We start from the raw sequence: 26,471 nt of genomic DNA on the forward strand, positions 1-26,471 counted from the left end.
ATTTTTGAATGGTGGAGCAGACCCGAAGGGCCGAATGGCCTACTCTTGCTCCTATTTTCTATGTTTCTATGTTTCTATGGCTGTGTTACAATGACTGAAATGGTCGGGAGAGTGTCTCCGTGATAAGGTTTCTCCAGATGGATCTACAAGTAGGAGATTTGCTGTCTTCTATTCTATCTAGCTGTCAACGGTGGCTCAGTGGGTAGCACTCTCACCCCTGACTCAGAAGATTGTGGATTCACATCCCACTCCAGAGACTTGAGCACAAAAATCTAGGGAGTGCTGCACTGTCGGAGGTGCTGACTTTCAGATGGGATGTTAAATCGAGCCCCTGTTTGCCCTCTCAGGTGGATGTAAAATATCCCATGGAACTATTTTGAAGAAGAGCAAGGGAGTTATTCCCTGTGTCCTGAACAAAATTTATCCCAAAACCAACATCACAAAAGCAGATTATCCGGTCATCATCACATTGCTGTTTGTGGGACCTTGCCGTGCGCAAATTGGCTGCTGTGTTTTCTACATTACAATAATGACTACACTTCAAAAGTACTTCATTGGCTGTAAAGCACTTTGGGATGTCCTGAAGTCATGAAAGGCGCTACATCAATGCAAGTCTTTCTTTCTTTCTTTTCTAGTTCTTCATCTAGCAAGTCATTCTGCTCCTCCTCTGCTTGCTCCATTTCTACCTCATTCCAGGTGGATGATCCCGTCGATACTCAAATTATGGAGAACACAGCGGGTCATGATTATTTTGGATTATAACATATGAACATACAAATTAAGAGCAGAAGTAGGCCATTCGGCCCCTAAAGCCTGCTCTGCCATTTGATAAGATCATGGCTGATCTGATTGTGACCTCAACCCTACTTTCCCGTCTACCTACTATAAACTTTACACCCTTGTTAATCAGGAATCTATCTAACTCAGCCTTAAAAATATTCAATGACCCTTCCTCCACTGCTGTCTGGGGAAGGGAGTTCCACAGACTCATGACCCTCTGAGAGAAAAAAATTCTCCTCATCTCCGTCATAAATGGGAGACCCCTTATTTTTAAACTGTGACCCCTAGTTCTAGTCTCTCCCACAAGGGGAAACATCCCCTCAGCATCTACCCCTTCTAGTCCCCTCAGGATCGTATATGTTTCAATAAGATCATCTCTCATTCTTCTAAACTCCAGTGTATACGCCTAACTTGTCCAAACTTTCCTTATAAGATAACCCCCTCATCCCAGGAATCAGTCGAGTGAACCTTCTCTGAACCACCTCCAAAGCAATTATGTCCTTTCTTAAATAAGGAGACCAAAACTGCACACAGTATTCTAGATGTGGTCTCACCAATGCCCTATACAACTGTAGTAAAACATCTCTACTTTTATATTCCATTCCCCTTGCAATAAATGACAACATTCCATTTGCCTTCCTAATCACTTGCTGTACCTGCATACTAACTTTTTGTGATTCATGTACTACGAGACACAGATCCCTCTGTACCTCAGAGTTCTGCAATCTCTCTCCATTTAAATAATATACTGCTTTTCTATTTCTCCTGCCAAAGTGGACAAGTTCACATTTTCCCACATTATACTCCATCTGCAAAATTTTTGCCCACTCACTTAACCCATCTATATCCCTTTGCAGACTCCTTATGTCCTCTTCACAACTTACTTTCCTACCTATCTTTATGGTACAACAAATTTAACAACCATACATTCGGTCCCTTCATCCAAGTCATTGATATAGATTGTAAATAGTTGAGGCCCAAGCACTGATCCTTGTGGCACTCCACTCGTTACATCTTGCCAACCTGAATATGACCCATTTATGCCTACCCTTTACCCCCTACACCATGAGCTCTTATTTTGTGTAGTAGCCTTTGATGTGGCACCTTGTCAAAAGCCTTCTGGAAATCCAAGTACACCACATCCACAGGATCTCCTTTATCCATGTTGCTTGTTACTTCCTCAAAGAACTCTAATAAATTAGTTAAACACAATTTCCCTTTCACAAAGCAGTGTAGACTCTGCCTGATTGCATTGAGATTTTCCAAGTGCCCTGCTATAACCTCCTTAATAATAGATTCTAGCATTTTCCCTATGACAGATATTAAGCTAACTGGCCTGTAGTTTCCTGCTTTCTGTCTCCCTCCTTTCTTGAATAGAGGAGTTACATTCGCTATTTTCCAATCTGATGGGATCCTTCCAGAATCGAGGGAATTTTGGAAAATTAATACCAATGCATCTACTATCTCTGCAGCCACTTCTTTTAAGACCCTAGGATGAAATCTGTCAGGACCTGGGGACTTGTCAGCTTTTAGTTCTGATATTTTTTTCAAAACTCTTTCCCTGGTGATTGTAAATGTTTTAAGTTCCTCCCTCCCTTTCCCCTCCTGATTGACTATTATTTCTGGCATGTTATTTGTATCCTCTACAGCGAAGACGGACGCAAAATATCTGTTCAATTCATTCGCCATTTCCTTATTCTCCATTATTATTTCCCCAGACTCACTCTCCAGAGGACCAACGCTCACTTTACTTACTCTTTTCCTTTTTAAATACCTGTAGAAACTCTTACTATCTGTTTTTATATTTCTAGCTAGCTTTCTCTCATACTCTAATTTCTCCCTCCTTATTATTCTTTTAGTCATTCTTTGCTGTTTTTTATATTCTGACCAATCTTCTGACCTGCCACTAATCTTCGCGGAATTGTATGCTTTTTCTTTCAATTTCATAGAATCATAGAAGTTTACAACATGGAAACAGGCCCTTCGGCCCAACATGTCCATGTCGCCCAGTTTATACCACCAAGCTAGTCCCAATTGCCTGCACTTGGCCCATATCCCTCTATACCCATCCTACCCATGTAACTGTCCAAATGCTTTTTAAAAGACAAAATTGTACCCGCCTCTACTACTGCCTCTGGCAGCTCGTTCCAGACACTCACCACCCTTTGAGTGAAAAAATTGCCCCTCTGGACCCTTTTGTATCTCTCCCCTCTCACCTTAAATCTATGCCCCCTCGTTATAGACTCCCCTACCTTTGGGAAAAATTTTTGACTATCTACCTTATCTATGCCCCTCATTATTTTATAGACTTCTATAAGATCACCCCTAAACCTCCTACTCTCCAGGGAAAAAAGTCTCAGTCTATCCAACCTCTCCCTATAAGTCAAACCATCAAGTCCCGGTAGCATCCTAGTAAATCTTTTCTGCACTCTTTCTAGTTTAATAATATCCTTTCTATAATAGGGTGACCAGAACTGTACACAGTATTCCAAGTGTGGCCTAACTAATGTCTTGTACAACTTCAATAAGACATCCCAACTCCTGTATTCAGTGTTCTGACCAATGAAACCAAGCATGCTGAATGCCTTCTTCACCACCCTATCCACCTGTGACTCCACTTTCAAGGAGCTATGAACCTGTCCTCCTAGATCTCTTTGTTCTATAACTCTCCCCAACGCCCTACCATTAACGGAGTAGGTCCTGGCCCGATTCGATCTACCAAAATGCATCACCTCACATTTATCTAAATTAAACTCCATCTGCCATTCATCGGCCCACTGGCCCAATTTATCAAGATCCCGTTGCAATCCTAGATAACCTTCTTCACTGTCCACAATGCCACCAATCTTGGTGTCATCTGCAAACTTACTAACCATGCCTCCTAAATTCTCATCCAAATCATTAATATAAATGACAAATAACAGCGGACCCAGCACCGATCCCTAAGGCACACCGCTGGTCACAGGCCTCCAGTTTGAAAAACAACCCTCTACAACCACCCTCTGTCTTCTGTCGTCAATCCAATTTTGTATCCAATTGGCTACCTCACCTTGGATCCCGTGAGATTTAACCTTATGTAACAACCTACCATGCGGTACCTTGTCAAAGGCTTTGCTAAAGTCCATGTAGACCACGTCTACTCACAGCCCTCATCTATCTTCTTGGTTACCCCTTCAAAAAACTCAATCAAATTCGTGAGACATGATTTTCCTCTCACAAAACCATGCTGACTGTTCCTAATCAGTCCCTGCCTCTCCAAATGCCTGTAGATCCTCTCTCAGAATACCCTCTAACAACTTACCCACTACAGATGTCAGGCTCACCGGTTTGTAGTTCCCAGGCTTTTCCCTGCCGCCCTTCTTAAACAAAGGCACAACATTTGCTACCCTCCAATCTTCAGGCACCTCACCTGTAGCTGTCGATGATTCAAATATCTCTGCTAGGGGACCCGCAATTTCCTCCCTAACCTCCCATAACGTCCTGGGATACATTTCATCAGGTCCCGGAGATTTATCTACCTTGATGCGCGTTAAGACGTCCAGCACCTCCCTCTCTGTAATATGTACACTCCTCAAGACATCACTATTTATTTCCCCAAGTTCCCTAACATCCATGCCTTTCTCAACCGTAAATACCGATGTGAAATATTCATTCAGGATCTCACCCATCTCTTGTGGTTCCGCACATAGATGACCTTGTTGATCCTTAAGAGGCCCTACTCTCTCCCTAGTTACTCTTTTGCCCTTTATGTATTTGTAGAAGCTCTTTGGATTCTCCTTTGCCTTATCTGCCAAAGCAATCTCATGTCCCCTTTTTGCCCTCCTGATTTCTCTCTTAACTCTACTCCGGCAATCTCTATACTCTTCAAGGGATCCACTTGATCCCAGCTGTCTATGCATGTCATATGCCTCCTTCTTCTTTTTGACAGAATTTGATACTATCTTTAACTTCCTTAGTTAGCCACGGATTGTACGTCCTTCCCCAGAGTCTTTCTTTCTGACTGGAATGTATCTTTGCTGAGTGTTATGAAATATCTCATTAAATGTCTGCCACTGCATTTCTACTGACATATCCCTTCTCAGTTCACTATAGCCAGCTCTGTCTTCATGCCCTCATAATTGCCCTTATTTAAGTTTAAAACACTAGTCTTAGACTTACTCTTCTCTCCCTCACACTGAATGCGAAATTCAATCATATTGTGATCACTGCTACCTAGAGGCTCCTTTGCAATGAGGTCATTAATTAATCCTGTCTCATTACATATTACCAGATCAAGAATAGCCTGCTCTCTGGTGGGCTCTAGAACATGCTGCTCTAAGAAAATGTCCTGATTGTACTGCAGGACTCACTCTGAATGATCCAGACAGAGAAACTTCTGCTTTAATATGCTCCATAATGGTAGCATAGTGGAAGCGTGTGCATCATTGCACCTCTTCTCTGCTGCAATAGATGGCGAATGAAGGGGAGTCATGAACCACAGCAATGGTTGGTAGCCAAAGTCTCCTGGCCGCTAGGCCTTGGATCTTTGCATTTCCTTAAACAGTGGTGGAATTCTGGATTGTTGAAGGATAAAAGCATTGTGCGAGCTGCCAGGAAACCTGAAATTCACCTGAATAATCATGATCACACACCATTTGCATATTGATTGAGTAGTACCCATTATGATTCATGTAAGGGCCCTTCTAGCTATTGGAACTTGTAGACCCATGTGGATGTAGTCAATTAGACCTTGCACATTTGAGAAACCAGTGAGATGGTAAAAACCAAGGGCATGTGTTTGCTGTTTCCTGGTGTCCATTAAAACAAACTATGTAGATATTTTCCCTGGTATCAGTGACCTAGTGGATGCAACACCCTGAAATCATCCAATGGAAAAAAAATTAAATGTCATTGTGTGGAAGCTCCAAACTATGGATTCAGGTACTATTCTAGCAGTTGGCAGAGCTCCCATGCTAACTCCCTGCTAAAACGGAGCCTCCATAAGACTTGCTCCTCTAAAGATCCGGAAATGCCTACCTTGTTCTGCAAACCCGCTCAGCTGGGTCGCTCAGTGTCAGTACACGCCTCCTCTGATGTTGTCACACTTCCATTAGATCCAGCAATGCTTCCTGCTGATCCTCTTCCTTCTTCATGTAGCACATATCCCAAAGGGCAGCTCCATCCTGCACCTTGCACTGGTGTCCTCCCAGCAGCCACAGATAGCAGGACAAATAATCAAAACAAAATGCCTCTTTTAACGACAATGCAAAGCTCCTATGTCAGATAACTTACCTTCCACAGTCAGGCCTCACAGCACCGTAACAGCTCTTAAAAGTTTTACAGCGCCTCCTTTTTATGGGGGCAGCTTGCCCACAACCTGTGGCCGTTACTAACTCTGGAAATTGGGTGCAGCTCTTCATGATGTCATAAACACGATGAAAATAACAAATATGCATGGCAATGCTTTCCTGAGGCGCAGTGCTACAGAGGCCTTCATGTATCATGTCAGGAAGGTTGTGGGTTGCGCTATTAGAGTGGAGACCTTGTTCTATGAGTCTCCACACATAGTTCCAGTTCACTGCACCTCTGCTACAGGCATTCCTAGGGGCTGGGGCCAGGAAAATCGGCTTAGATGTATAGCATTTTCATACAGAGCATCTCGTGTGTAACTTGCAGGAATTAACTGCCACAAATGGAAAAGACTGTAACTTGCATTTATATAGCGACTTTAATGCAGTAAAACGTCCACTGGCGCTTCACAGGAGCGTAATCAGACAAAAATTGACATTGAGCCAACGAAGGAGACATTAGAACTGGTGGTTAAAGGCTTGGTCAAAGAGGTAAGGTTTGAGGAGCGTCTTAAATGAGGAGATGGAGAGGAGAGGTTTAGGCAGGGAATTCCAGAGCTTAGGGCCCAAGCCATGCAGACAATGGCTTGGTGAAGGAAGTGAGGGATGCACAAGAGGCCAGAGGAACACAGAGAATATTAAAATCGAGGGGTTGGTGGACCAGGAGCCACTGTAGGTCAGCGAGCACAGGGTAATGTGTGAGTGGGACTTGGTGCAGGTTAGAATATGGGCAGCAGAGTTTTGGAAGAGCTCAAGTTTATGGAGGGTGGAAGATGGGCGAGCATGGTATTGTCCAGTCTGGAGGTCACAAAAGCATGGATGAGGGTTTCATTGGCAGGTGAGCTGAGGCACGGGCGGAGTGAAGTGGCCTTGTGGAGCAGAGTAGTACTTGCTTGACTTTAGTATATTTCAGATTGCCATAAAAGTGTCAGTATAACCGTTCGCTAAAATGGCTTCATGGTTGCAAGTCAAACTATTCGAGTGTGACGTTATTCTTATGGACAATTTCTCTACCTCACCCCCACTCCCCACGTTTAACTGCAGTGAGCTTCACTGTTACACTAAATATCATCTAAGAAACAGTTAGATGCAGGAATTGGGGAGGGGTGGTGCTAATAGTGTCTTTCTGGATGGATGAATTAAGATGGACGTAATAGCCTTCTTCATCCTTAAGGATCTTCTGAACTTCCCTTCTTCATGGTTTTTTGGTTAATATATGAATAACTGATAGAACATTTGCCTGTTGTATGATGCGGACAGGAGATGGCGCTCTGTAGCTGCAAACCACTGACATTCTCCTAAGAGTACCTATATTCATTTTTCCCTTCAAAAAAATTATTGTAACATTTCGCAGGTAAACAAATCAACGTAAAACATAATTTAAATCAGTGCCGAAGCATTTCCTGGCATTAGAGGCTGCGGATAATTTTTAAAGTTGTTTTCCGAATAGGAAATGCACCCAAATATCAAGCGAAAACCAGTGGACACAAATGACACAACCCAACAAACAGCAGCAGTTTCAGTTGTATCACTAATCTGCAGAAATACCCAACTCAGGGCTGCAAATCTGCACGTAGAAATGTTGGAAGGTAAAGAATGAACGGTTTGGGATGTGTTTTCAAAAGACGGACGGTCGTGCAGCTTCACGATTTGCGAGCTGCTACCGCGTCTAGGAGTTTGAAGAATTGTCTGAGCAAAATATCGACACGTCTGGCGTTAGAAAGAAACTGCCGCCTCTGCTAGCGGGAAAAAAAACTACATTCGGAACACTCACAACATAAATCATGAGCAATGTGAGGAAAATAGGATACTTAAAGCGCCCATGAAGATTAATGTGCAGCAATAATCTTTGCAATTAGGGATGATCGTCATAAATCGTTCGTTCCCAGCTTTCAGGGTGAGTGATGAGCGTTCACTTTGATATATGACATTTTCAGTGTTTGTGAATTTTGTGAACAGTTCTTATGCCCCAGTTTATTTTGAATGCATGTATTTTATTGCCACTAGTGAAAAGAAGTGCATCGCTATTACAAAGTAATACTATTTATACCGTCACAATATTAATTGAATTGCCATTCTTGTCTTTAAACAAGCGCGGCTATGTGAACATTTTTACAAGGATGGGCTAAACTAGCCTACTTTTGTGCGTGTCTTGATAGATTCTGGCTATTGTACAGGTTGTAATAGTTACTGGATTGCTGCTTAAATTACATTGCAATTCTTCTTCGTATAGACTATTTTATTTTTATTTTACGGAATAATATATTTAATTACGATTTTTTTCACAGATGAGAATACCCGTTGTCTGGTCATCATGACAACTAACTAGGGACATTCCACAGAAAGATAAAAGCATATGGTAGATCAGAATTTTCAAAAATCTGCGATGCTGCGCGAATGATCTGCATTGCTGTAAACAGGACAGGCAGCTTTTCGACTGGAGAGAAACGGAGGAGAGCGATCGCTGAAGACCAACCGGGGGCATTGAAAAAAAAAGACAAACTGGGATATTTTCAACGTTTCGTTTTATGCCGCTTGTACTATGGGCTGTTTTAAGTCAAAACACAAGTACGCGGTGCAGAATGCTGACACCGCAGAGCAAAAGGACATTAAGAAGCGTGTTGGGGCTGAGACTGTGATGGGCGAGCCCAATTCAGAGGCGAGGCGGGAGGACGCGCTGCCGGTGAACCCTGCGCTCCTGGATTACGCGCAGCGCCTCTCGAAGGACATTGTCAACACAGCAGTGAGACAGTGGGTGGAAATCGAGAGTCGATACAGTGACATCCCCTACATTGAAAGTGACGCGCCCTGAATCTCCAGCGTTGGCAGCTCCCACCAGCGTGTGTGTGGTGTGTGTGTGTGTGTGAATATGGGTGGGATAGGGAAACAAGGAAGTTCTGCATCCCACGCTACGATTCCAATGATGGTCTGTGCAGGAATTGCCTTCGCCTCTCTGCCCTTGGTCTGATAATCGTGGCCGAAGTACGTATTTGAAAAGTAATTAGGAACCGAACTCAGATAATAAACGCAAAACATATTCTTTTAGCGCGGCATGTTCCGTTGTACGATTTGGATTGGCTTTTTGCCAAGGGTACCAGGACATTCCCCCTCCCTAAAAACACATACACGCAATCCTTGGGTATACTGCTTATATGTGTTTACTTTAGGAGCTTGGCAGATTTTTAAGATTTATGTAAAAAAAAAATCCAGAGGTCGCAGGTTAGTTTGTCCGGCAAGCTAGATATTCAAAAGTTTAAAGTGGCACAAGTTTATGAAAGTGTTTAGCAATTATTCTTTTTTTGTTTGGAGAAAGGACAGGGTGCCTCGTTTTCATCACAATGACATCACACGGGTTAAGCAATAATACATTTCAAGGCGATGTGTATGATAGTGGCATATGTTTACAAAGAAGACAATTCCAACACATTTTTCGTGATGATGCTGCCCTTGTAAAGATGTTGATTAGAATAGGAATCTGCATGCAGTTCTGTGAAAATTGGAAGGCGTGTACCCATGCAATGATTGGGGGGGGGGGGGGGGGATTTGAGAGCAGCAATATAAGTTCCAAAACTCGATGCCAAACTTACACATACCCTGTTGAAAGGGAATTGGTATTTTATTTCATTCATTTTCAAGGAGGAGCCCAGTTGCTGCACCAGGAACATTCCATAAAACTGAAAGTAAACTAACTTCAAATAAATAATTAACTTATTCAAGGACAAAATCTTGCTGCCAAGTGTTCTAACCCACGTGCTTTATACCTTTGAGAGGAGGGAGGACTATAATTTGTTATTCAAAAGGCTAGCTGGAACAAATCAGATTATACGGCCAAAACCTCTGTGTAAAGTCTCAGAATACAACTAGAGTCAAGCTTACCACGACCATATAAACCTTTCATTAATTTAGTGTATGAAGGTGACAAAACACTGCAATACAAACTACAGGTTGCTACAACACAGTAGCACATGGTTTAACCACTTCTCAGAGCATTGTGTTTTTGAGTATAAGTTAGTTGTGTTCAGTTCTTAATCTTTAATGTTTATCTTCCACATATCATGGGTAAAATAGTCATGTAACTGATACATCTCAGGTACACTGGTCTCATTTTTTCAGTCAATACCAAAGTAACATCCCTCATTGTATTCAAGTGTCTTCTTGTATGACCATTTTGGTCTTTTCACCAAAACAGATCAACAAAATTGGACCCCAGTATCTATTTCCTGTATGCATTTTTTCAGGTAAGGTAAGGTATTGACATATAGCTCATAGTTTAGAAAGAAAAAGAAAGAACTTTGATTTATATTTGCACCGTTCACATCCTCAGGACATCCCAAAGTGCTTCACAGCCAATGAATTATTTTTGAAATGTAGTCACTGATATTTTGTGGGCAAACGCAGCAGCCAATTTTTGCACAGAAAAATCCCATAACTGACAATGGAATATCCAGTTAACTTGTTTTGGTGGTATTAGTTGAGGGATAAATGTTTCATCTCTCAGATCTAAGTCCACAGGCCAGGAGATTCTATATGCCAGTAACTTCATTTTAATAATGAGAATGAATGCAACTAAAATCAATTATTTACTTTTCCTGATTTTATCTGACTTTAGGCAACTCTTTCAGAGAGTATTACCTCTCTAAAATCCTGCTTAGAATCAAGTTTAAGCAAAAGCAGTGTTGCCAAAGTACATGTTTCCTTAGCTGATGAAACAAACCATATTTAGTGAAGGAATGAGCCATTTCAATTAACCCCTTTTAGATGTTAAATTCCACACATTTGAAAATAGCTCACAACTAGGATAACAACAGTATTGTTTAGTAACATGGTATCCATCTTTTAAGGAACTCCCAGCTAACTAATGGCTATTCGCAAATAAAGCATCAGAAATCTGAACTGAATATGCTAAATTGTCAGATCTAGTTTTTTTTTCCAGTCTATTGATGAGTTGTTTGAACTGATAACATGTACTGAAAACTTTATTGCCTCCATTAGCTAGATAGTTTCCTTAAGACAGACAAGGCAGGGGGACAGTAATGACCACCCACTATTTACCACCAATAGGTTTCTGTGGAGGCAAAATTTACCAGTGCTATACAACGTACAGCAAAGTGTTTAGATGACCACTGTACTGATTGAAATATTAGAGCCCTAGAAAAAGTGACTAGGGGCAGTAATCACCCTTGTAGTCTCCAGAGCAAAACTGACTACTGAGATAGAGTTTTGCCATGACCTTGGTGTCTGATGTGCGTATCTTTAGCTGCTTCAAGATGTTCAGAAAACTGTCTTTAAGCAGTAAGACATCATTGCGTGGAATCTGCTTTGAATTTGATAGAAAATCATGGACACCAGTAGAGTCAGTATAAAGGGCTGATCACAGAGTGTGTATCCTAGAGAAATAGTATTGAGACGCTTGGAAACTCCAGTTCTGGAAGTGCACACTGTGTAGCCATCTTGGTGTTATATTTTTTCAAGGATGAGGGAACTCTCAGTCACTGAGGATTTAGACTTCTATGCTTCTCTTAAATATGTTTCCTGGAAATGCCAACCCTGTTTCCTTTGGCAACACCATTCTCTCCTCCCCTCCCCCACCAGAACGGTGTGATCAGTAAACCCTGTAAGGAATACTAATCATAAGGGCACAAAATGAAGCTTTAACCCCTTCACCTTACTGACCGGAGATTTACTGGTCATGTTTAGTGTTTATTAGATGCCTAAAATTTAGCTTGCAGTCCAAAATATATTGACAGGCACACAAACGAACAACACTTTAGAGGATGCAGTGCACTACAGAATGAATGAGTTAACCTCTCTTGTCAAAGTCAGATATAAAATTATGAACTAATATTTCTTTATTAATACACTCATGACATGATTAACATCTTAGTACTAAACATTAAAGAGTACATAAGATACTTGAGGGAAGTGAGTCTTCCTTCTGCTTAGTGGTAGCATTCCCATCTCTGAATCAGAAATTGAATGGTTTGTTCCCCATTCCTGACAGCTGCAGTGAATGGAGACCAGAATATGGTCCATAAATACTGGGTTGACAACCAATTGGATACTCGTGTCCGGACTGGCTCAGTAGTAGTATTTCTACCTCTGAGTCAGAAGGGTTGGGTTCGTGCCCCACTCCAGACAGCCCTGCGGTGCCGGCTCTGAATACTGGGTTAATGTCCAGTGGGGATACTTGTGGTGTTGGTGGCCTTTGTCGTAAAGGGTAGGTGGGGATCTTTAACTTTTAACTCCACCTAGAAGGTACTCTGAAGATAAAAACCATGAGAGATGCAACAGAAAACCACCTCAGCTACCCTTCCCTAGTACATGGCTCAAGAATCTTATGTGTGAGATTTGAGTTAGGACCTGCCCTAATGCAGAACACAGCAGATGGACGGAAGGTACTTGAGCATATGATATTAACTAACAGAATTAGAAATTCTATGGGCCCAGAAATAGTTTAAATGCATCACAATAATGCATTTTCCGATGAGCTCTATTAGTACAAAATAAAGTTATACTCAATGTCCAAGAGCGACAAAGTCTGCAAGGCAATTTAAGGTTTGATCCTTTGTACAGCTGACAAGTCAACAACTTTGCAAAACAAGTCCACCATATATGTGGAAAGTCTAGCATGTTGCTGATAAGCTCATAGCTTTAACAATATTATTCCTTGATCTCATACAACCTCATACTCCCAAGTCCGAAGTAGTGGAATTGGCTGTTTTGCCTCCCGCTGGATTGCTTGTGTTACCTCCAGGGATGTCAGGAATCTCCATTCATTGATGTGGTATTCTCTCCCTCCTATGTCGTCTGTCATTTCAACCGTGAGGAACAATCAGTAGGTGCGTGTTTAAGGTTTGGGTTGTGAAGAGTCTGGTGCTTGTTATAGCTTGGCAGGATCTTGGATGATCAGTCACAAATAATTAGCATGTGGTCCCTTGGTACTACTTAGAACTCTTCTGTATTAGTATTTAAGTTTTCTAGGGGTCCCACAAATGATAGAAGAGACTTGAGGTGAAGAATAATGATTTGGTACAGTGCACAAATCTGCAGATTCTTGGTTCAGTCCTCCCATTTTGGGGTCTCTTTGTTTTGCAACATAAACCATTCTCTGACTAAGAGGGCAAGTTGGCAAACAGTTCCAAATTTCTGACAATGATACTCCCTGAACCAACCATCTATTCACACGTGTGTAAGAGCACTATAGGTCAAACTCATCTTCCAATTGTACATGCCACTCAGTCTTGATTGCTCAGCCAGTATTTGCATGTCCCCATATGGAATTGTGCAGCAGCAACTTGGACTTTGAAACATTAGTATTGGTTATCTAGCCTCCAACAGTCTCATCAAAACAGTGCATTCCCTTTTGTGGATCTGACCTATCTTTATTGTATTCCATTAAGTGAAGTCATGTTGTAATGACACAATCTAGAGGCAGCATTCATCGCTTCTTACAAGGAAGACATTTCCTGAAATTCAAATTTTGAAGGCAAGAGTTGGCATAAATCAAACTGTTCAATAAAATTGAACCAGAATTAAACAAAACCAAATTCTTGAACTCAATGAGTAAAAATAGATGTAGAACTGCAAAGAAAAACATTTTCTCTGGAGAAGCATAATTACAAATAGTAGGAGAAAAAGAATGGACAATGGTAATATATGCATTTATCCCTCAACCAACATCACTAAAAAACAGATTATCTGGTCATTGTCATATTTCCTACAGCAGTGACTGCTCTTCAAAAGTACTTAATTGGCTCTAAAGCGCTTTGGGATGTCCTGAGGTCATAAAAGATGTTATATAAATGCAAGTCTTTCATATAAAGGAAAAGCTGCTTTGGTTTTGGTCAAAGAATCTCTTAGGGCATACATTTTTATGATTTCTCAGTTTCATGGATTATGTCATACAGAATATGGGTATGTGGCAGATAAATAATCTTTACAGATATGCTACAATACTTTTTTTTAAAGAACTAGATCACTTTGTTCTGGATAGTCACAGTGCTATTACCTGAAAACAAAAATACTATGTCAATTGACTTGCTAATTGGGACTACTGACTTGATGTTCATGAAAATGCATTTTCACACTTTAGATCCATGTTCACTTTATAATTTCATGACTAACAAATGTAATACTTTTAGATTGTCCAATCACAATTTTAGTCAAAGCCAGAAAGATGGCTTCACCCCAACTTTGGCTTTTTTGGGCATGCCCACTTCACCCTATTTTTGTTAATGTTTATGTCAATAAATTGTTTATTAGAACTGAGTCAATTAAATTAAATAATTTGTAGAAATGTAAAACCCAAAATGAATGCATTATTTGGAATAATCTCCAAACAATTCAGTCAGTACCGTAAGTGTGACAAATTAGTTGGCTATGTAATGATCTATTTGAATGAGGCAGCAGATTTGCACATGATTATTTTTATTGTATTTTTTATAATTACTAATGCAACATTTTAACAGTAACTGAATTTTTAATTAGCTTGTATAAAGTTAAAGAGATGTTTAAAAATGGAAGTTTTGAAGTGGTCAATTATAATGAAGTTATTTACACTCCTTCAAAGGGTTATGATTCCAAATGTTTTTTAAAAATAAAATCAAACTTTATACAGTACAAACTATAAATAATTGCAGAAAGCAACAGTTAAGTCTAGGTTACAGATCCTGTTCTAACCAAGTGTACATCTTAGCCTTGGGTATAAACCAAGCTCTAAAGGGATATTGTTATAGATCCATTCAGGATCTAGTGATATTCTATGATTAATATAACAGTGCCTAAATTGTTTTTACATTAAAATATACAAACTGATAACTAGTTCCAACAGAAAAATTACTTTGAAAAGAAATGTCATTTTCAAAACACTCATGCATTAAATGCAAAGCTGGAAAAATAGTACGAAGGTTAGCTTTGTTCCAGAAGCACAAATTAGATCATGTTTTAAATAGAAAGGTAAATCAAAATGTGTTGCTTAATTTCATAGTTTAGAGGTTAAAAACATTTTACTCTGGCCACATATCATTCACAGATCACTAGATCTGTATCAGAAACTTTCATATTTGCTAAGAAAATTCTGCACATATGATAGTCAATACTTTGCTTTTTTAATGATAAGTTTATTGAAAATTCCATATGAAAATATTCCATATTTCCAGCCTTCCTGTTTATTAATGTTTCAACTCCCTTTACTCTCATCGTGGAATCTTAGAAATAATGTCTGTGTTAGGGTAATTTGTTAAAGTTTTGTTGTTCGTGCTTTTTGTAAATGCATTCCATGAAATGATTCGTCATTTCTAATTTAACGTGTTTATTGATGAAACAAAGTGTTACACAAAAAAAAAAAATCACAATTTGATTTTGGTTAAACATTCATGGTTAGATCTCCTTTACTTTTAAAATGAAGAAATGGTAAATGGCAAAATCTTGTTTTTTCTTACTTTTAGAACCTCAATTCTATTTAAGCTGTAATGTTTCAAAAGTGGAAGCTGGTTCAGATTGAAGGGTTGGTTATTTTATTTTAGCCATGTAACTTATTCAGTAGTATTTTTGTTTTGGTTTTGTATTATAGCAATTTTAACCAAACAACTTGTTTCAAAAGTTATTAAAATATATAGGAAACAAGGTGTATTTCATGGTTTTATTTATTGTCATTTAAGCATCTTGTAAGTTCCAGTTATTGCCATTATCCAGCAGGAAGTTATGATTTCCTACAAATCCAGAAAAAATTAATAGGTTCAAAATTTGACTAATTGTGACACCTATAACTATCACCACTGAGTTTACTTTCACTGACTATGGAGATCACAGCATTCCAATGAATGACAACAAATACAAGCACCACATTTCACTGAACAGCCAGAGTAATAAATATCAAAAGTAAAAAATTGGGAAATTCAACACTTCAACACTGATTTACAGTGCCTGAATGAGTCAAATTTTGCTTTTTTTGTATGGGAAACTGGGACTTTCACCATTGTTTTTGGGGAATGCATTTTTAAAAACTAAAATCAGCAAACCTGTATCAACCGGACTTGGTCTCAAGATATATTCACATGCGGGGTTGACAGCAACAGAATACACTCAGTGAATTAGATTTATGTTTTCAATTAAATGGCCTCACTTCAAAAAAAAACTTTGATTCATGATCTCCTTTAAAGAAAAGTGTTTTTCTAGGCTAAGCTTAGTTTGAGCAAGTTTGCAAAGTGTAGGCTAACAGATTTTAGAAACAGTTTGACAAAAACTCACCCCCAGTCTCTATTAGAATGAACTGTCTGCTGAGGATGGATTTTCTGAAGAGATGTCAGTGTCAGGTGTTGGTTAGTCTATGTGACGTTATAATGTACTACTTTTGTTGCAAACTACCATCAGTAGAGAATTACTGTGGTTGATCAAAAGCAAAGTGCTGCGGATGCTAGGAATCTGAAATAAAAACAGAAAATCCTGGAGAAGCTCAGCAAGTCAGGCAGCATTACTGTGGTTGGTTGACTTTGCCTATGTCAGTATATTCATATATAAACTTTTTCTCTCCAATGTATGTCAAATTTAAGGAGAATGGTTTGATGTATTTATGTCCATACTTTAAATGTTGCACATTTAAATATAACTTATTTTAACCTTGTCTTTAAAGAATCATTAGTGAAAAGGGTTCATTCAACTTCTCCTAAATAAAACAATTTTCTCCACCCTGGAGATTCTGACATGGGAACAATTTTAACGCCAAGAACGGGTGGGTTGGGGCCGGGTGGTAAGTAAAAATACTCCGTTTTCAGAGCGGGACCGTATCTCGGCTCCAACACGCCTACTTCTGGGTTTAACCCAGGCAGGTTTGTGTGCGTGTAGACAGCAGACACCAGGAAGTCCTGCCCTCTCTTAAAGCTGGCGGGCCGATACTTAAAAGGGCAATGTACCTCATTGAAATACTAGAGGTACTTAATATTTTGTGTATTGGAATAATAAAGCAAATTTAACCTTACCTGTTCGGGTTTCCCATCGCTTCCAATTCTCGTCAGATGAAAGCAGGCAGGAAGGGCCAGATTCATGAGGTGAGTGCCTTTACTGTACTGCTTGTAGGCCCGGAGTAGCAGGAGTGCTTCATCCAGCCCCAACAAGCTCACCTGGCCGACAAGACCCCCGCAATCGGCCAAAACCCCCCCCCACCCCCCAACGATGGTGGACCCCACCACCATCCTCCAGCGACCTCTGATCTTCTTCCCGGCCCCCCAATCTCTTCCTCGGCCCCTGATCTTCTTCCTGGACCCCCTGATCTCTTTCTTGGCCCCCCAATCTCTTCCTCGGCCCCCCTCCCCGATCTTCTTCCTGGCCCATGATCCCTCCCTATGATCCTTGGCTGCAGCCTGTTGCAGCAGGCCTTCTTGGTCGACAGCCAGCCAGCTCGTCATTTAGGCTGGCTGCCGGGTGCAAAATCCAGAAGTGAAATTGATTGGCCTCATTAAGGTCGCGATCGCAGATCACGAACCGCCCACTTACCTTCTAGGTTTTGCACCCGGAAATCCTCTCCCCCGCTCCCTACCCGGCTTGGAGTTAAAATTTACCCCTTACTAATTTAGGGCCCTTCTTACAGGTGAGCCAGGAGGTGCTCAATTGGGGAAACATAGAAATTGGCATTATGATAGCTTGAATGCTGACTAGATGGCACTCCATCCAGAAAAACAGCTGATACCGGCTGAGAATACAGAAGGGAAAAATACATTTTGTAAATTAGCATATTCTTTTCGGTAGGAGATTTTTAAAATTTGAAATACACATTTTTTTTTATCATATGGAGTCAACAACTCCATTATCATTGTATCATGCAAGTACCAGGATGGTAGAAGGCAAACCAGATGGACCTTAGTCTTTTTTTGACCAGCGATACTTATGTTCTCATGTACTGAAGATACTTCCCTCCTCCTCTGTACCATCTTCCTTTAACAGCTGGAAATCAGATCCAATAGAACAGTAAGAACATAGCCAAAAATAATAAATCATAATTTGAGGTGGATAAGTGGAGAGAAACCAAATTCATCACAAGACAAATGAAGGAAGCAAGGAAGGAAGTAATGAAAAAAGGGCTGGGTACATAAGAACTTAAAGACAAATTCCTGCTCTCAGTGCATCTTCTTATCATTGCCACTGTGGATACTTTCTTATAATGTTTGATCTGTACATGGTTTCTCCCTTGATAGCACAGGGATATATTTGTTCTGGTACTATTCATTTCTTAGCTAATATTGTACTGACTGTGTACTCTACTTCCAGTAACAATTTCTTGTGATTGTGAAGGTGTTATCAATGACTCACATAAATTCTCAGTGGTATATCTCATCGCTGCTACATGTTCTTTTGACATGGACCTCATCTGTCTGCTGTGCCCCTTCCTGATACTCACATACACTAAAGAAGATATCATAAACCATATCTTTTCATGCTCAATCTAGCACTGGGTACTTAGCAGGGTGACAATTATAAGGTCTTCAATGGACTAATACCAGTCTAGAAGCCAGTCTCCATAATGACCTGGTCAATCCATTCAATTAGTTCAAAAAGTATGGTAGAAGGCAGAAAATCTGAATTCATAGCATCTTTGCATTGGCATACCCACTGTCTGGATGCTGATTCCATTAAGATTTAGATGAAAAGCCACTCAGACTTTTTACTCTTTCCCTTAGCTGTGCTGTGCTTGACACTGGGTTCTAATTGCTACGCTCCACAGCACAATCCACTTATGTTTGTTGAGTTCCATCTTCTCTTTGGTAGCTGAGGCCACTTCATCAGATCATCCACAAAAGAAAACATGCCATTTTCCATACGCCTCAGTAAATTTGATTGATGATGGCAGGGCTTCACATTGCATGACAACAGATACAAATTCATCATTTCAAGGGGTTACTGAATAGTCTCAATGTTACATAGTAATCCCTGTTCTTGGATCGATTTTTCACTGAACTACCTCCATTTCCTTTTTAGAGAATATGCAATTACTGAGCAGCTGTAAAAAAATCAATTCTCTATCTCTTTAAAACTGAAAATTATATACTGGTTTAAGCAACACGAAATGCTTACAACTAAATCAGGGAGATTGTCTACTCAAATTTTTTTTAAAAACAGACTTGACTATTTCAATGCTCTCCTGGTTGGCCTCCCATCCTCGACCCTCTGTAAGCTTCAACTCATCCAAAGCTCTGCCACCTGTATCCTATCCTGCATCAAGCCCCACTCACCCATTACCACTACCCTCGCTAACCTACACCCGCTTCCGGTCCCACAAAAGCCACAAATTAAAGATTCTCATCCTTGTTTAAATGATGCCAGAATATAAGGAATAAATTAAATGAACTACAGGTTCAAATTCAAATTGGAGGGTATGACATGATAGCTATTACTGAGACATGGCTGCAGGATGGTCAGGATTGGGAACTAAATATAGCGGGTTATAAAGGTCTACAGGAGAGATAGAGAAAATGGAAGAGGGGGAGGATTAGAGATGAAATCACTTCAATGATAAAGGAGGATATAACGAGCGGTAAGCAGCCAACAGAGACCTTATGGGTTGAATTGAGAAATAGGAAAGGATCTAAGACTACAGTGTGTATAGGACCCCTGGCAGCAGTTCTGAAGTGCTAGATTGTATAAATGCAGAGATTAGACAAGCGTGTAACAAAGGCAAATTGGTCTCAATGGGGACTTTAACCTTCACATAGATTGGGGAAAGCCTAGTAACTGTCAGAAAGGTAGTGAATTTCTTGAGTGTATCCGGGATAGTTTTCTACAGCAGTATGTCCTAGAGGCAACAAGGGGGCAAGCCATACTAGATTTAGTAATGAGTAATGAACCAGATTTAGTTAACAGCTTAACTGTGCATGAACATCTATCCAATAGCGATCATAACATGATCGAGTTCAATGTAGTGTTTGAAAGGGAAAAAAGTGAATCAGCTGCTAAGATTCTAGACTTGGGTAAGGCCGACTTCAATGGGATGAGACAGAGACTGTCCACAGTAAACTGGGCAAATCTGTTAATGGGTAAAACGACTGACGATCAGTGGGAAATGTTTAAAGAAACATTTAATGTGATGCAGAATCAGTTTATACTCCTGAGGGGCAAGAACTCCACTTGCCAAAAAAACAGCCATGGACAACTGAAGAGATAAGGGACAGTAGAAGACATAAGGAAAGGGCAGACAAAAAGGCAAAAAATGGCACAGATCCTGGCGAATGGGAAAGATACAAAGATCAACAAAGGGTCACAAAACAGATAGTAAGAGCTACAAAAAGAGAGTATGAAAAGAAACTCGCAAGGGATATCAAAACCAATACGAAGAACTTTTATAGTTATATTAGGAAAAAGAGGGTGGTGAGGAGCAGTGTTGGCCCCTTAAAAACTGAAAGTGGGGATATTGTCATCGACAATGGGGAAATGGCAGACATGTTGAACAATTACTTTGAGTCAGTATTCACAGTAGAAAAAGAGGATAGCATGCCGGAAACCCCAAGAAAACTAATATTGAATCAGGAACAGGGACTCAATAAAATTAACTTAAGTAAAATAACAGTAATGAAGAAAATAATAGCACTAAGAGTGACAAATCCCCAGGACCAGATGGTTTCCATCCCAGGGTTTGAAAAGAAGTAGGTGAGCACATTGCAGATGCCCTAACTATAATCTTTCAAAGTTCTCTAGATTCAGGAACTGTCCCTCTAGATTGGAAAATTGCACATGTCACTCCGCTTTTTAAGAAAGGAGAGAGAGGGAAACCGGGGAATTATAGACCAGTTAGCCTAACATCTGTTGTGGGGAAAATGCTGGAGTCTATAATTAAGGATAGGGTGACTGAACACCTTGAGAATTTTCAGTTAATCAGAGATAGCCAGCATGGATTTGTGAAAGGTAGGTCGTGCCTGACAAACCTGATTGAATTTTTTGAAGAGGTGACTAAAGTAGTGGACAGGGGAATGTCAATGGATGTTATTTATATGGACTCCCAGAAGGAATTAGATAAAGTCCCACATAAGAGACTGTTAGCTAAGATAGAAGCCCATGGAATTGAGGGAAAAGTACGGACTTAGTTAGGAAGTTGGCTGAGCGAAAGGCGACAGAGAGTAGGGATAATGGGTAGGTACTCACATTGGCAGGATGTGACTAGTGGAGTCCCGCAGAGATCTGTCTTGGGGCCTCAATTATTCACAATATTTATTAACGACTTAGATGAAGGCATAGAAAGTCTCATATCTAAGTTTGCCGACGACATAAAGATTGGTGGCATTGTAAGCAGTGTAGCTGAAAACATAAAATCACAGAGAGATATTAATAGATTAGGTGAATGGGCAAAACTGTGGCAAATGGAATTCAATGTAGACAAATGTGAGGTCATCCACTTTGGATCATAAAAGGATAGAACAGGGTACTTTCTAAATGGTAAAAAGTTAAAAACTGTGGATGTTCAAAGGGACTTAGGGGTTCAGGTACATAGATCATTGAAGTGTCATGAACAGGTGCAGAAAATAATCAATAAGGCTAATGGAATGCTGGCCTTTATATCTAGAGGACTAGAGTACAAGGGGGCAGAAGTTATGCTGCAGCTATACAAAACGCTGGTTAGACTGCACCTGGAGTACTGTGAGCAGTTCTGGGCACCGCACCTTCGGAAGGACATATTGGCCTTGGAGGGATTGCAGCGTAGGTTTACTAGAATGATACCCGGACTTCAAGGGTTAAGGTATGAGGAGAGATTACACAAATTGGGGTTGTATTCTCTAGAGTTTAGAAGGTTAAGGGGTGATCGGATCGAAGTTTATAAGATATTAAGGGATACAGATAGGGTGGATAGAGAGAAACTATTTCTGCTGCTTGGAGATTCTAGGAGTAGGGGGCACAGTCTAAAAATTGGAGCCAGACCTTTCAGAGTGAGATTAGAAAACATTTCTACACACAAAGGGTGGTAGAAGTTTGGAACTCTCTTCCGCAAATGGCAATTGAAACTAGCTCAATTGCTAAATTTAAATGTGAGATAGATAGCTGTTTGGCAACCAAAGGTATTAAGGGATATGGGCCAAAGGTAGGTATATGGGCTTCATTTTAGCACCCGCTATCGGGTGCGTTCCTGGCGGGGGGGGGGCTCCGAAAATCGGGGAATCCGGAGCGGGTCGGGAGCCCGGCTCCAACCCGCCCACTTCCGGGTTCCCCACAGACGCGCCGACGTGCGTGCGCAGCCCCCGCATGTGGGACTCCCGCAGGCAATTGAAGCCGGCCGGGTGCCACTTGACATTATTTATCTTGCTATTTCAGGTCGTTTACAGACCTGATTAAGGGAATATTTCAGGAGGGGTTCGATTTTAGAGACAACTGGGACTGTTTCCCATACTGGGGGAAACACTCCCAGCTGAAATGGACGTGTTGCAGCTATCAGCCTGTGGCAGCTGCAAAGGTCCATTTGACAGGTGGTGGGGGGGGGGTGGGGAGACCCTCACTCATTGCAGGAGGCCACTCTGTCACTTGGGACAAAGTTTGGCCTCCACTACCCTCCTCCTGACAAGAAAATTCTCCAACTTGCACACTTACCCCGGGGTCCAGAGACATGTACCTACCTTGCGGACCCCCTCAGATGTACATCTTCCGGATGGGGGCCGCCGTAGCTGCAGTCATGACCTCCTCGGGGGGCGAACAGCATCACCAGCCTCGACATCCACGCCATCCACCTCTGACACGTGGAGCTCCACAACAGTGCTGTGACACATCCACCTGCACAGCAGGAGGGAGGGCAACCGCAGAGAGAGATGCGTCGCAGAGGGCACTACCCTCGCCACAGGGTCCACAGACCGAGGTTCAGCTTCCTGGACCTCTCTGAGCAGCAGTGCACACGGAGGCTGAGTCACTCGACATGTAGTCGTGGACATCTGCAGCCTCCTTCATGCCGAGCTGCTCCCGGTTGGCCAGAGCACCATCTTCTTACCTGTCGCTGTCAAAGTCACCACTGCCCTCAACAACTTCTCCTCTGCATCCTTCCAGGGTGCCACCGGGGACATCGCCGACGTCTCTCAGTCGTCTGCATAAAAGAGCCCTGCAAATACACCTATACCCACTCTGCAGTGACACAATGGGTGTCATCAGTTGTGGGTCTTCATTGTGATCCTCAGGAAAGGGCCTTATTGCACAAATCAGACAAGATTCGCAAAGACGTGGCAGTAGTGGTGCCAATATAATATGTAATGTGAGTTGGTCAGAAATTCAATATAAGTAAAAACCATGACAAACCCTCAAACACCCTTGTGCATCCCCTTCATGCTCACGACAAGTTTGTCTTATGCTGCCTACTGCACATATGTGATGTATGCCCTGTGGTTGCAGCACAGGTAGTGGCAGGTTGAGTGAGGCTGACTGTGAAAGAGATGAGAGGGTGAGTATGAGATAGAGCCATGAGATTGTATGAGGATTGGGTTGAGTGGTAGTGGCGGGATGAGTACTGGCGAGGTGAGTAAGTGCAGGTAAGATGAGGATGAGGTTTGAGTGGGTATGAGGGGTGATGTGACAGAGTAGTGTTGGCAGTGCAGAAGGAGATGTGGGGTGGGGACGGTGATGTGGCAGACGGAGTGTAGGGGAATGAGTAAGTGTACTCACTTTGGCTGACCTACTTAGGTCATTGCAGCGCCTCCTGCACTGTATGCAGGTGCGCGATATGTTGGTGGTGCAGGTGACCTCCTCTGCCACCTCGAGCCAGGCCTTCCTGGTGGCAGAGGCAGGCCGCTTCCTCCCGCCCGCCGGGGGGAAGATCTCTGTCCTCCCCCTCCTCCTCACCCCATCCAATGATACCTGGAGTGAGGCATCATTAAACTGGGAGCAGCCTTCCCCCGGGCTGCTCCATGCTGTAATCTTTGCTATTTGTTGCAGCATCTGTCAGTGGAGGACTGCCCCTTTAAATAGAGCTCCTCCAGCTGACAGAGCTTACTGCGCATGCGCAGTCTGCCCGACGCGCAGATCAGCAGTGGGGAACCCGGAAGACCAGGTAAGTGGATCCAATTAGACTGCGATCGCGCGGGGGGCAGACTGATTTTGCCGGGCGCGTAGCCCCCCCGCCGCGAACCCAGAGCCCTGGTAACATCGAGCCCATGGAGTTAGATCACAGATCAGCCATGATCTTATCAAATGGCGGAGCAGGCACGAGGGACTGAATGGCCTACTCCTGTTCCTATGTTCCTATGATGCCATGATCTTGCCCTCCCCATCCCTGCAACCTCCTCCAGTGCTGCAACCGGGCTCCCTCCCAAACTCTCCATTCTTCTCACTCCAACCTCTTGTGCACCCTGCCCCCCAGTTCTTTCATCCCACTACTGGCAGCTGTATTTTCAGCCACCGAGGCCCCATGCTTTGGAATTCCCCCCTAAATCCCTGTGTCTCTTCACCTTCCTCTCCTACTCCAAGACTCTCAGTAAAACCCACCTCTCTGATCAAGCTTTTGGTCACTCCTCCTAATATCTCTTTCTTTGCCTTGGCAGGCATTTTCTTTTTACCTCTGTAAGGTGCCTTGGGATGTTTTCTACATTAAAGGCACTATATGAATACGTCGTTGTTAAAATTGGTAGCTGATATCAGTGTCCCACTCAAAAAACACAATTGCGGTGTTCTGGTATATTTATTATATTTGTACTACACAATTTTCACTTGACAAATACATCACATGTGGATAAGCAAGTTAATTGTTTTAAGAGAAAAGCAACACACCTGAAACCACATTCATAATTTTCTTTTTAAAAAAATTCTCAAATTATTCATCTATTTACAACTTGAGCTCTTTGCTTCCAAGTGACTTAAAGCAACTATTCAGGTATTCCGCTGTCACTTCCTCTAGGGTTGCTGGCTTCCACTTTGGGCTCTGATCCTTGTCAATCAGAACTGTTAGGATAGAAAACATATTATTCCCATAAAAGATTAAAATGATAATGGTTATTTGGGGATCAGAGAACTACAAATACTTTCAAAACAATAATACAGATACAGTGTACAACATTAGGAGCAGGGATATAAAAGTGCAATCTTTATATTTAATGTAGTGACACCTCCAGTTATCTGAAACCATACTGCTCCTTTAGTTGTCTTTGCATTATGATCAGTCAATTCATTAGCCACTATCTAGGTTATAAAGTGATCAATACACTGCTGCTGACTAACAGCACATCTAGTAACTCTAGCCAACAGTTGTGATCACCAACAGTTCAGTAGCTGGGAGAAAACTCTACCCATTAGTACAGTCCAAGCATCTCAATGATTATTTGATTCTGCATCTCTGTCATATAGTTATGAATACAATAGTACTTGCTCTAATATATATCTGTAGCACAATATTCACAATATAAAATATGCAGTCAACATCACAGTCTAATGGCTGTCCCTTGTTTTGTTCTCACCCAGAATTGTGCATAGCTCCAGTGCTTGAATATGATACAAACAGAAGATGACTTTTACACCGAAAGATTGTCCTGATGAAAGTACTGTGGTCTCTGGAGTATTCCTTTCTGGTACTTCTTGATCAGAAGTCTGATACTGGCAATTTAAATTACATATTTTCACTCATCTTTCCTGTCCTAATTGAACTAAAACAAGTTTAGCACAGCTACTGATTACTTTTTTTTACATTTACAGAATTATATATTACACTTATTTACAGTGTTGGTTTCTGTTGTTTTACTAATTGCTATTTCATGTCAGTCTCCTCAGGTATTCTAATTTATCACAGATGTTTCTCCTAAAGGTTCAATTTTCCTCTCACTTGTAAAATCGCAATGCAATCTGGTGCCCTCTCCAAAATTTCTTTAGTGCAAACTAAGCCAATTTATAAAAGAACCTTAAATTTGCATTTGACATGAATCTGTAGCTATTGTGCACCAAAATATAATGAGAAGAAAAGAACAAAGAATTGCTCACCATTGCTCTCTAACCCTAATAAACGGGCATCAGAGAGCTGTTTGATTCAGTTTCTAGATCTATCAATGCTACTAGCTCTTAAACTGTTTGATTGAAAGCCCCTAGTTAAGAGTTACAATTTGGAGGGAAAATGTATATAGCAATGTTCTTTCCCAGTAATCCACTGTAGATTAGATTCTGGTAATCTTGCAGAGACACCATCAGATTTAATCCTTCAGTGAGGAAGTCATCACTCGGGCCTATGTTTTGGCACAGATCCTGCAACACATCCTGTAAATTTATACACTTTCTGTGTGTAGTGTGATTTGCTGAAGTACTGAAACTTTGCATAAGAAGTCCAGTAAGGAATGTAAATGCTGGCTTCTGAGCAAGCCTTGATGTTGACAAATCACTTTCCCTGATCATCACACATCAGTGAAACAGAGTGCCCTAGTCAAAGATGGCCAC

General features: G+C 41.4%; 1 protein-coding gene across 2 annotated transcripts in view; it reads right to left on the bottom strand.

Moving 5' to 3' along the window:
• Positions 1-24,716: 24,716 nt before the first annotated feature.
• hibch (3-hydroxyisobutyryl-CoA hydrolase) overlaps positions 24,717-26,471 on the bottom strand; it is a 140,442-nt gene continuing 138,687 nt past the window's right edge. For both annotated transcript variants that reach the window (XM_067987736.1, XM_067987737.1), the window contains one exon: positions 24,717-24,995. In XM_067987736.1, the coding sequence (XP_067843837.1) occupies positions 24,880-24,995 (116 nt within the window). In that variant the 3' untranslated portion in view covers positions 24,717-24,879. The remainder of the gene's footprint in view (positions 24,996-26,471) is intronic.

The sequence above is a fragment of the Heptranchias perlo genome, chromosome 7 (assembly GCF_035084215.1).
Source record: "Heptranchias perlo isolate sHepPer1 chromosome 7, sHepPer1.hap1, whole genome shotgun sequence".
Lineage (NCBI taxonomy): Eukaryota > Metazoa > Chordata > Chondrichthyes > Hexanchiformes > Hexanchidae > Heptranchias > Heptranchias perlo.